The following is a 13,488-nucleotide window of genomic DNA, read 5'->3' on the forward strand; positions in this document are numbered from 1 at the left end:
ACCAACAGCTTCAATTTGATATCCATATTGTACAAACACATTCTAGGGTCCACGTTTTGGTCTCTATCTCGAGACCCTAGTCACGGAGCGGCATGAAAAGTACTCTGGACTAAAGCATTCACCAACAGCTTCCATTTGATACCCATATTGTACATACACACCCGAAGGTTACTCAGGTCCACGTTTTGACCTATATCTCGAGCCCTATTTCCAAAATAAAATATAATCCATGTTACTCGTGGATGATGTAGCTTTCGAATGGTGAAAGAATTTTTAAAATCGGTTCAGTAGTTTTTGAGCCTATTCATTCCAAACAAACAAAGTTTTCCTCTTTATAATATTAGTATAGACAACATATCTTATAAAGTATATGGTAAATATTACATTTTTTCCTTCATATATAATAAAAAAATTAATAATAATAACATTAAAACAACAGGTATTATTAACAAACTTGGTTTTATTTTAAATTCTTCAAGTGAATCAAATTAATAATAATCAATAAGAAGGCATATGCAAATACAAATACGTGAATTTATATATGTACATATGCGCATATACATACATATATACGCTCACTTAAGTAGGAGAGAGCAAGATGTCGAACGTTGCCGTTCGTTTGTTTTGTTTGCTTTGTCGTTCGTTCCGTGCTTTCGCTTGCAGTTCATTCAATGCAATGAGCAAGGTAACGACAAATGAGCAAGGTAACGGCAATGAGCAAGGTAACTACATATGAGCAAGGTAACACTAATGAGCAAGGTAACACTAATGAGCAAGGTAACGACACATTTTTTCGTGCGTGCAGCCTGTTAAATCGAATTATAAGACGTTATCACGTCAAAAAATATTTTTCAGTAAAATTTTTTCCAGTGATCAGTAAAAATTTTTTTTTCAATAAAAAAATTATTTTTAACAAAATTTTACTGAAACTCTTTCCAGTGATCAGTAAAAATATTTTCACTGGAATTTTTTTCAGTAATCAGTAAAAGTTTACTGAATGCATTTTTTTTTACCAGTAATCATTAAACAATTATATTTACTGCTTCTGCAAAGTGCCTACTATATCTATGATGAGCGGTAATCCATTAAAGAAATTTGCTCCAGACGCTAGTACGAGAAATTCGTTATTCGATGCCATAAACACGTTAATCATCCACACTTTTTGCGCAAACAAGTAATAGTTGAACATTTTTCTCAGTGTACGCACACAATTAAGAACTGGTAATGAGTTTTAGGAATCTCAGCAGCAGCAGCAGCAGCAGCAGCAGCTCATCAACTCGCACTCAACGCATTAAGGTAAGTGTGTGATGTAGCGAAAGAACATAAACAGAAAAGTAACAAAAAGAAAGACAACAAACACACCAGCCAATATGACAAGTTTAGTTATCAATAAATTTGGCGGGATGAAGGCGGAAAACCAGCAAACTGTAGCGATTTCGTCTTGACTACAGTAGGCACTGATGAGTACATCGCTTGCACACACATACATGTACAGACCGGTATTGATATGTGCCTATCAGTACAAGTCTGTCTTGATTATCTTAGCTTGCGCTGAGCCGATGATATTTCGTTGTCGATCGGTCAGTTTAATATTGAATATAAACATACATACAAGTTTATAAAATAGAGTCAGTCTTCGCATTGACTCAGTTGCTGAGTAAACGTTGATGTAGAATTAAAGTGAATGTTAGAAGGCATTTTAAATAATTGCGAAAAATTATTTACATATAATTTTACTATGTAACGTCTTGATGCAAATAAATCAAATAATTAAAATGAGATATATGCAAAAACAACAGTAATTTTAGTAATTGCGTGGAATATTATATAGTGAATTTGTGATAGCTTGTTGTGATAAATAATTGAATTGAAATTGATAAATTCGAATAAAGCAAAATAAAAAGAAGATTAAAAATAGCATACATACATATCTACATACGCACACTGTTTAAAGAAGAAAAATAAAATACAAGTGAAGTTCCCCGACCCATTGCGTGTCTCTGTTTGCTCGCAAAAAAAAAAGAAAAAATAACTAATATAAAAACACAATAAAACAAGTACAAATATAAAAATAAAAATATCAACCTCTGCAAAATGCGATTATCCAATAGGGGAAAATCCACACAATTTAGCACGCTTCAATGGCCATTTTTCTTTGCCTTTGTCGCTGCGTTATTTTCGACAGCCACAGCGCAGGGTAAGTTGCGCCTGCAATGCGTACAGTAGTAGTGTATTTTTTTCATATTCATGCTCATCATATACTCGCACAAGTGTATGTGTTGTATGCACATACACACGCACGAACCTGTCATGTAAGCACCATTTAAGTGAGCATATGACAGCGTGTGACATCGTCACCACAGGAGGCAGGGAGTATGTAACAAGTGTTTAAAGGGGGAATTGGAGCATTAAACATTCAGCGGCTATTTTAAGCAGTGCGGCGTTGCTTACAAATCCAACAAAGAGCTAAAGCTTTAAAAATAGCATATAAAATAAAGTGCATGAGCACAGAGGCATCAACAGGTTCAACGGCTATGAGTAGGTAGAAAATAATTTGCAAGTAAGGCATACGTATATGTTCGCACACATATATACATATAGACATTATTAGGAAAAAGGAGCTTAGATTGCACATTTACTTGATGAAGTAAAAAGTTTAGAGTATTTTCTGTTAGATGTTTTAAGTGAGTTATATTTCTCGATGTATACATCGCATGGGTTTACCATATATTGTAATTTAAAGGTGATATTAGGCTTCGAGAAAAGTCTTTTGACTGTTTTGTATTTGGTAAAGCAAATTGTGCATTACAGGGTGACAAAAAGAGGAAATTCGATAAATTCGTACGACCAGGCGAGAAGTTGTAGCAGGTTACCAGGCAAATTATTGATATTTATGGACTCAATTCAGTATGCACCCCATATATCATAGAATAGATCCCATATACTATTAGTCCGGGAGCCAGGGGTCATTTCGACATCATTATTTCATGCTGACTGATTTCAATACTGAAGGCAGACGCCATCCAATGGATGACGAAACCAACCGTCACCTGGTCCAGCGTGGGATGCTGCGAAACGTGTCGAAAAAAAATTTTTAACAACTCATTTAATACCGGCTAAAATTTTTTTGTGTATTGTTGACATTTAGTACATAGAATAAAAAAAAATAGTAAGCTGCGCCGTAGAGGGGGGAAAATGCGAACTTGTAAAATAAATGAAAAAGCAAAGCTACTTTATGCCGATTAAAATTTGTTTACATAATTTTGGACACATATGAAAATGTAATAATGATGGTCAGCTGCGTTTATAGCGTTGGGAAGACCGTCAGCCGAAGCAAGAATGTATCATTGCGTTCATACAACTCGGCGGCGCGCGGAATTTTCAATGCTTCGCCTGACGTCTTCTCCCCCAACGGACAATCAGCTGACGATTATTTTTCCATTTTCATTTATTAATGCTATAATATTTGAAAATTTCAATCGGCATAAAGTAGTTCTACTTTTAAATTTGTTTTACAAGTTCACCTGTTCAGCTAACGTATTTTCCCCCCTCTACCGCGCAGCTGACTATTTTTTTTTATTCTACTATATTAAATGTCAACAATACATGAAAAAAATGTTAGCCGGTATAAAACGAGTATAAAAACGGTATGGGTATAAAAACGCAGTCCAATATTGACCCTTGCTCCCGGACTATATGGAGTTCCGTTTTGCACTTCGAAATGGGCAAAATTTCAAATTAGACTATGCATCACTCAATATGGAAATAAATTCGCAGTATTTTTCCAGGTTTTTCAGGGAGGTTATTTCCTACTGCGGTGGTATGATAATTATATTTTTTAGTATTGATGAAATTCCATGTAACATGAACCAAGTATTTCGGACATGACCTAAAATTTTTCCGAAATATGGTTTAATTGTGGGCTGGAGTAAATTAAAAAGTGAACTGTAAAAACTTTGGGGAAAAGTTTAACAACGTTCAGATTTGTTAAAAGTTGACAATTTTGGTATAGTTTTTTAAAATGAAATAAATTCGGTTCTTTCCAATAATTTTATAATATTTTTTTTGTAGAAAAAATATAATTTCTAAGACATGTTTTTTTTAGAAGGAATTTTTTTTTGTAAAAATTTGTTGATAAACATTTTGTGTACTCTTTGTGAAAATAGGCCACGTCAAATTTTTTTCTTATTTTAATGTTTTTTTATTAATAGCTGGTATTACGCCTTCTAATTTCGGAAAGTTAATCTGAATTACTGCGTGTCTGCTTATTAATGTACGCTTCGATCGATTTGCAAACGAATATATGTATGTGCGAGTACTTATGCTAGCAGCATTTGGTGCTGATTTTTCTCTGATTTTTAACAGAATCAAACTTTTAGGGATTACTGAACATAGTCGCAGCTATTCTTCTTCTTCCTAATTTGCGCGATAATCGGTTAGGCGATTTCGGGCGAGTTTAACAAAGCGCGCCATTCGTTTCTTTCTCGTGCTAACCGGCGCCAGTTGGACACACCAAGTGAAGCCAAGTCCTTCTCCACTTTATCTTTCCAACGCAGAGGAGGCCGCCCTCTTCCGCTGCTACCACCAGCTGGTACCGCATCGAATACTTTCAAAGCCGGAGCGTTTGTATCCATTCGGACGACATGACCCAGCCAACGTAGCCGCTGGATCTTTATTCGCTGCGCTATGTATATGTCGTCGCAAAGCTCATACAGCTCATCGTTCCATCACCCGCGATATTCGCCGTTGCCAACGTGCAAAGGTCCAAAAATCTTCCACAGAATCTTTCTCTCAAACACTCCAAATGACGCTTCATTGGGTGTTGTCATCGTCCATGCTTCTGCGCCGTACGATAGGATGGGCATCATGAGAGCCTTGTAGAGTGTTAGTTTTGTTCGTCGAGAGAGGACTTTACTACTACTATTAATTGAAAAAAAACGAGATAAAAATCTGAGGGGTGCTATTTGGTGCGGGTCGATTTAAAAATCGCTCATTGCTTTGTGAAAATCGTATTCTAGGGATCAAAACAAGAATCTTTGCCTAAGGAACCATCCCTCTAAAACGAATTCTGATGCCCCCCAATTTGGGTCGAACGAAAAATCCCATTTTGACCCCTTTAGAGTGCTCCAATCGAGTCCAAATGTATGACCGACCCCCACTAACTTTGGACGGCCGATCCACCCATGCCAGTGGCACACCCCCTGAAACTCCCCTGGGGGGTTCCCCATACAATTATTTCAAAATATCACCATTTTTGGCCTTTACATGAGAAAAGAAACTAAAAAGTTCGACCCAAATTGGGGGACATCAGAATTCGTTTTAGAGGTATGGTTCCTTTTTATGGTATGGTAGGTATGGGTCCTTTACTCTTTTTTGAGCCTCGTTTAATGGAAATCGCGATAATTTGAATTTCTGTGTAAATAAAAAAAAAAACTGATCCCCTTGCCATTTCGAATTATCGGGACTCGACTGTACAAAAAATGTAAAAATAAAGAATAAATAAGTTACCCGATGCAATTAAGAGGCTTACCTAGAAATGAATAACGTTGCTTATATCGAGCACGATTTGTAAGGAATAAAAACGTTTAAATTTGCAATTTGTTTCTAGCCACGCATTTTTATAATTTTTTCCTTCTTATGAAATTTTACACTCCACTAGTTGTGCCTGCAATCCGTCCACGGGTTACTTGTTTCATTTAATGATTTTATATATTTGGATAGCTAAGAATTCTACTTTTTAAAATGTGAAGTAGTAAATAATTAGTCAGAAATCGTAAATTCAAAGCAGCCATTTTTAGTTGTGATGGCTTGGTTCAAATTTTATTCATATTTTTATTAAGGATAAAAACCATAGAAAAAAACAAAAACCCTTTAAATAACCTTCACACTCAAAGAAAGTGGGTACGTAAAAGAAAAACTATTTATATTTTTTCAAATAATCTTTAAATTGAGTATCTCGAAAAGTATAAATTTGTGACCTTCTTATCATGTAATAAAATTAATGAGTTAATACTCTTAATTATCTACGCGGACTTTCCCGGTAAGCCTGTACACATCATGAGATATGACTCACGAAAGACATAGAGCAGAAAACATTGAGAAAATTTTACTTCACCTAATTTGTTTAAGAATTTCCTGCTTAAATGTAAGTAGTCATGCAACTCTATTTTAATTGCATACTCAGTAAACTATATTTAAATATGTACACACTTTTCCCATCATTGCTAAAACTGATGTAAATATGTAGATTACAGATGCAGATGAAACGAAACAATTGAAATTGAATATGATATTATATAATTGCTTGTGAAGGGTAAGTTGTTACTAAGTGGGGAATTTTGTGGAGTAAAAACAATACAAATCTTGTTGCATGCCACCTATGTACAGTGCCGCTCAACTGAATAGGTTTGACTTCTTTTTTAGACTTAGAACATAATATCTTCATAACGAACACTCGGATTTAAACCAAATAAATTTTGTTAAGTAAAACGATCAATTATTTATAAAATACGAAAGTTGTTTTTTTTTTTGGTTTGGTTTTTATATATTTTTTATTATATTTTCAAAAACATAGCAGAAAATCTACTTTATTTTTGACTCAAGTGAATAGGTTTGATCAACAAAACTATAAAAAAAAATTATTTGCAGCAATATTTCATGGCACTTGGTAACTTAAATAATAAAATACACTATTTCTGCATTATTTAATATTTGGTATGACCTTTATTCTTAATTACTTCAAACATTCGAGTTGATAAGGAATCGTAATATTTTTCAATTTCACTCAGTGAAATAGTTGACCAGGCTTTTCTAATCGCTTCAACCAGGGTCGCCGAGTCTTGAAATTGTCTTCCTTCTTCATACACTCTCCTCGATAAAAGTCCCCAAATGTTCTCGATAATATTTATGTCTGGGGAGTATGGCGGCCACTCGAGAAAGTTGACATTCTGGTCCTTAATCCACTGTTTTGTAGCCCGGGCTGTATGGATAGGGGCGTTGTCTTGTTGGTACGTCCATTGAATAGGTCCAAAAATTTCGAAAAACTGGGGAAAAGCCTTTTGAAGCACAGTCTTGTAGACATTTGCATTCATCTTTGATGAAACAAACTGCAGCTCGTAAGTTCCATAAAACGATATGGCTCCCCAAACCATTACGCCTCCTGTACAGGAGTGTTGACTACTCAAAAAGCATTCCTCTTTTCGCATATCGTGAAAATAAAAATTGTAGCCATTCGGTCCGTCAAGATTGATTTTTTCGTCGTAGAAGAACACAGCCTTCCTCCTTGTTCCATGTCATGTGATCCAGCGCAAATCAAAGTCGCGGTTCCTTCTGTGCATCATTGAGAGTAGTTTTTTTTATATTTTTAATCTTTTTAAGTGTCTAGCACTCCAAATAACTCGTTATACCGTTGCCAAGCTAGCATTTACACCGCATTCATTCCTGATTTTACTGGCAGAGAGGTGGGAATTCGAAGCAGTTCGAAGGATTAGTCGCCTCTCTGATGCCGTTGAAGCATACTTTTTTCCTCCTTTCATTTTTTCCCGTAATCGGCTTCATTACGAAGAAAATTGCTTACCACGTTTTGGCCAGTCTTCTTTGCTATTTCATTATGTTTTAGGCCAGATTCAATATAGCCTTTAATTTGACCTTTTTCAAAATCGGTTAAAGATTTTCCCGGACCCACATTAAATAAAAAAATGGTAGCAATTACTTTACTAAATTATATGTTTTCAATCACGCAGTCAAACAAAAAGTGAAGTCAAAGTTGTCAAACCTAATCAGATGAGCCAAAAATAGACCACATATTTTGCGAATTTCACAACGAAAGCAAAATTCTGATTTACCGTTGCATAGAACCTGTTACATTTTTTTGTCATATTATGAGTAAACAAATGAATGTTCAAAACAAAAAAGAAAGAAGGAAAAAATGCCATAGGAACAAAGAGAGAAGAAAAAATAGATGAAATAATTTTCAAACCTATTCAGTTGAGCGGCACTGTATGTGTGTGTACCTACATATATACAAACATATAATTAATGTGAAATTAGATATTTTGACTGCTAGAGGGAATAATACGAAAAATTTCAAATACTCTCTGTGACACATTCCTATTTGTTTGCTATTTGAAATAAATAATTGACGCTGGAAATACCCAAGTTGGTCATACGAGTACTAGTAAAATATACCTACATAAATATCAAGAGGCGTACGCAGAAAATATCAAAATTTAAGCGTACCACAGATAACGTAGTAACTTCACACATTTTTTATAATTTCACACAAATTTATAATTAAAAATATTGTTGATGCAATTAGCCTTCAAGCTAATATTGAAAGGCTTCATTTGAGGTGCTTAAATGAATGTCTCTCCTTGAAAGTTAGCACTTAAATAGTTTTGGACAACGTACTCGAAAATTTTTCATTACATATGTGCCTACCAGTTATCGGCTAATCAACTTGAAATATGTTGATGAGATGGTAAGCGCCATCGATATGCTACTTCTCTACTCGCTTGACGATAAATTTGCATCTGAAAGCAAAAAGCAGTTATCGAGCAAGATTCCTTGCTAGTGTGTATGGTTATATCTCTTAAAAGTGGTATAATTCATTATTTTCAATGCTGCCAAATCGCTTTCAAGAGATATCATTACACCGCGTTTGTAAAGGGCGACTTTAGTTGCTTTAACTTTGCCTGTCCGCATAAGGCAACTACATTGCGTGCAACTGGTTAGGCTGTGGTCTATAGTCAACAACAACATTGAGAAGAACGAGAACAGAGCATGAGTATCATAAGTAACGAGTTGAAACAACAAATGTTTCCCTCTGTGAACGCATTCTCATATGTATGCAGTTACTCATAAGTACGCATTCAGTGCTTCCAATATAATTCTTTTGCGCCTCTTTTCCACCGCTACCAACATATGTATATTTATACCAGTTGCTTCATCTATTCGCCACTAGCTAACGCTTGGGGAATCGAAGAGGCCTAGTGTTTAATGAAATATTTTCTCTCAATCTGTCCTGTATTTTTTGCTTTGTAAGACGTAAAGTATCAACACTTTCCGATCCGTATACATTCAAGTTACTACGTAATTCATTTTTTTAATTCACATCTTGTATACGTGGTTTTTATTTGGCGGCCGCATAATTTGCATACCAAAAATAGGGTTGAAGGTGGAAAAAATGTATCTGAAGTTTTTCCTTTGCTACTTGAGCTTTTAGGTACCCTGCCGTCTTATTCTTCTCGTCTCATTCTTTAAATCTTAAGTCTCGAGTAAGGTGTGTGTTTTTAATTGCCCTCATTTTTCTGGAGAGGACTAGATTTAATGTCTTCTCGCAATTTCTTAGATAGTTTCTCACGACTTATGGTGTTAATGTGAGAACACACACACCATTTTTTTCGTAAAATGCGACCTTTTCATGCCATTTACAATCCCAAGATTTTTTAAGTCTTTTAATTCGATTTAAGTTTTTTTCCATTAATTTTAAATCAGCTTAGATGAAATAAATAAATTTGTGAGGAACTCTCGAGTACTCGACGTCCTAGCTGAAAACCTTAAAAAAATTTTCCTCGAAACTTTGCTTTAGAAGTCAGTGACCGCTGTAGCAGAAGCCAATATATATATATATATTTTTTTTTAAGAACACTTTTATTGCAAGTGGTATACATACCTTAAGCAATATTTGTAAAATAACTAGCAGTAAGACTAGCAGCTAGCAGCTGTCGTCTATGGTACAACCCATTTCATTTTTTCCCACTAAAAGAGGAGATCGGGGGTGGATTTTCTTTTGAGTCGGGTGAAAGCAATGGGATTTGCTATCATTTCCGTTATTAAGGAGTTAAAGTGAGCTAAGAGCCTGATATTGCGGGATCTTGCATATTTCTGTATTTCTTGCATAACAGTGGATATTTGGAGGTCACGGTGTATTTGGGAGTTTGTAATATAGTAGGATGAGTTGGTGATCATTCTTACTGGTTTTGACTGAAATCGTTGTAAAATTTCGATATTGGAGTTTGCCGCAGTGTCCCAAAGTTGAATACCATATGTCAACACGGGTTTAGAAATGCTGAGTATAAGAGCAATTTGCTTTCGGCAGAAACTTGGGAATGACGATTTAAAAGCCAGTAAAGGTCTCTGAGAATATATGTGTTTTCCACGTTAATTTTCTGTCTAGATGCATACCTAGATATTTGGTTTCATTGCTTTGTGGAATTTCCATGTCGTTGAGTTTGACAGGTGGGCAAGTGCCTCGCTTACGAATGAATTTGACTTGTACTTCCCCATTTTTTGAGCCATAGGTTGATTTTGTCGAGTCCCTTTTGTAGTTTAAAATAAGCTGTTTGCGGGAAAGTGTCACTTGCTAGTAAAGCAGTATCATCAGCAAATGTGCTTATAGTTACTCCTTCAGTTTCGGGTAAGTCATATGTGCAGAGTAGGTACAATATTGGTCCCATTACGCTTCCTTGGGGAACGCCCGCTAAACATTCGCAGAGCTCGGAGAGATGATCTCCTTCCTTGAGGAAGAAATTTCGGTTATTAAGATAAGACTTTATAAGTATGTAGAAGTTTACAGGCAGGGTGGTTTTAATATACGGACTTTCTCAAAGCATAAAAGCTGGTATTTAATCAAAAGACCGGGGGTTAGATCCAAAAATTAATTTTTGAGGTCAATTACTGTTTTTCTGTCGAAGCAAAATTATTATTAACTAATTTTTTCATAATTTTGACTATTTCCAATCAATTTCGAAAAAAATTGTGCACGAAAAATATTACAAAAAGATATAGTGGCTTAATTTTGTAAGACCAACTGTTTATTTTTCACAATGATTTTCCTTTTCTAATCATAGTTACAATGCATATCACAAGAACGTATCTCAATTTTTTTTGACTAAGAGTAGCTTGGAAAAATACAAAGTGTCTAATTACCTGCGGTGCCTACTCTTTACGACTCTGAGCTGAAATTTTTTTTTTTCATAGTTCTTACTTTATATTTATCATAGTTATATATATATATATACATATATAAAAGGGTGTACGCACCAATTATGTATATATATTTTTTTTGGGTGTTTGGCCGTGCTCGTTCTCCTATTTGTGGTGTGCATCTTGATGTTGTTCCACAAATGGAGCGACCTACAGTTTTAAGCCGACTCCGAATGGCAGATATTTTTATGAGGAGCTCTGTCATGGCAGAAATACACTCGGAGGTTTGCCATTGCCTGCCGAGGGGCCACCGCTATTAGAAAAATGTTTTTCTTGATTTGGTGTTTCACCGAGATACGAACCTACGTGCTCTCTGTGAATTCCGAATGGTAGTCACGCACCAACCCATTCGGCTACGGCGGCCGCCATAAACCGTGCTGAAAATGAAGGATGACTCGAGTTGAAAGGATCTACAGGCAGACCAAAAAAAGTGACGCAGCGATTTGACCGTAAAATTGTTAAAACTATATATAATAGCCCGCAAAGCAGTACAAGAAGATTAGCTCTTCAAGTGGAAAAATACTACGGGTTAAGAGCTTCTCATGAAACTGTTCGAAAAGTATTGCAAAAACACAAATATTCTTCAAGAGTGGCTAGGAAAAAACCCCTTCTATCAGTACAAAACGTTGATAAAAGATTGCCACCGAGCACATATCACTTTCCACAGAGTACTGGGATGACGTTATTTTCTCAGATGAGACGAAAATGATGCTCTACTACCATGATGGACCCCAGAGAGTTTGGCGTAAGCCTCTCACAACACTACAAAACAAAAATATTATCCCTATCGTAAAATTTGGAAAACTGTCAGTAATGGTTTGGGGTTGTATATCAACAAAGGGAGTGGATGAAATCAAAATTTTGGACAAAATAATGACCAAGGAAGTGTATCTTGATATTTTAAAAAACGAATTGACTTCCAGTATTAGAAAATTCGGCTTTGTTGACCCCGAAAATTCCAACAAATTTAAATACAAATACTATTAAGGTAATGATCTCAAACATAAATCCTATTTATGCAGGTCCTGGTTGCTCTACAATTGCACCAAAGTTATTGATACTCCCGCCCAAAGTCCCGACAATTTTTGGGTTCATTTAAAAAGAAAAGTAGGAAAAAGATCGCCAACTAATAAAACTGAATTAAGGGACTTATCAGTCGGCTTCAAAAAATCGATTTGTTTTGTACTGCAATCGATACATATATTATAGGAGAATATGCCCTCAAAATTTTATAGCGGAATTCAAAGTGGTTTCGGAGTTACAGGCCTGTGTACCGTCCCTCGTGTGAGTATATTGTCTACCTTCTGAAAACTTTGAAACACGTTTTCTCAAAACCATATTTTTGACAATGGCGTGTAAGATTTAAAAAAAACTACGAAAATTATCGTTTCAAACCGATAATCTATATAAAGATAATTAAAATGCGCAACTAATTAACTAACAAAATTCAAAAAAAAATCATTTTTTTATGTTATTTAACACCTTTTTTGAAAAAAAAATAGCGAAAAAAAGCACTTCTTTCAATAATTAATTGTTTGTTCATTTTTTCATATTTTTATACAAGAGTAGTCTAAGTCTATTATATGCGGGAAAGTCTTCTGAATAAGACCAAATTTTTCTTTTGTGTTTCAGGTGAAAACTACGACCGCAATCTTACATGCCGTTTTAATAGCGCGCAACGCGAAGCTGTGCGAGATCCCTCATATGTCCGCCATTTTGTTTTTTTATTTATGTTAAAAAATTGTTTATTACTCTTGAATCATCCGTTCAAATAAATGCCAAAGATTATTCCTGTGCGTCGCTTTTTTGCCTCGAAAAAAAATTGAGAAAAAACTTAATTTTTTGAAGCCACTGATAAGAGGCCCCCCTTAATAAGATTCTTCAGAGAAGAGTGGGAAAGAATACCATTGGAATATGATATTCCGTAACTAATTAAATCAATGCGAAGTCGGCTTCAAGTGGTAATTGATGCCCAAGGATGGCATACAAAATATTAACCCCAAAAGACCAAAAATTCCACCAAACTTGATTTTCAACCAACTGTGCATACACTTTTCTGACAGCAGAGAAATTGTACTGTTTTCATGTTTTAGTATATATTAGCACTTTATTATCGCCTTAGAATTTTTTTAATTAATATATTGGAAAACATGTTTTATTTTCATATGCAAATATTCTTTTGACAAACTGTATGTAAGTTTACGACTGTGTAAACGCCTAATCTCCTTGCATAATTTTCTATGAGACAATGTCCTGTGACGGCCTAAAGTCCTGATTTAAAGTCTACTCAGTTTTATAATACTAAAAAAAAAAGCAAGCTAATTTTGGTTATATTTGGAAAAGTCTGCGAGATATTTGTTAATTATTGAGACAAAAAAAAATGGTTATACTTAATGACATATATTTTACGAAGTATTGAGTAAACTGCATTCGCGCTACACCCATAAACAGTTTGAAATAACTTTACGATAGTCTTAATAGTGTCTGAGAAATTTATTAATT

General features: G+C 35.0%; 1 protein-coding gene across 1 annotated transcript in view; it reads left to right on the forward strand.

Moving 5' to 3' along the window:
- Positions 1-1,646: 1,646 nt before the first annotated feature.
- LOC129235374 (serine protease 7) overlaps positions 1,647-13,488 on the forward strand; it is a 31,947-nt gene continuing 20,105 nt past the window's right edge. Inside the window, exon 1 of the mRNA XM_054869187.1 lies at positions 1,647-2,197. Coding sequence (XP_054725162.1) covers positions 2,095-2,197 — 103 coding nt within the window. The 5' untranslated portion in view covers positions 1,647-2,094. The remainder of the gene's footprint in view (positions 2,198-13,488) is intronic.

Source organism: Anastrepha obliqua, chromosome 1 (assembly GCF_027943255.1).
Source record: "Anastrepha obliqua isolate idAnaObli1 chromosome 1, idAnaObli1_1.0, whole genome shotgun sequence".
NCBI lineage: Eukaryota > Metazoa > Arthropoda > Insecta > Diptera > Tephritidae > Anastrepha > Anastrepha obliqua.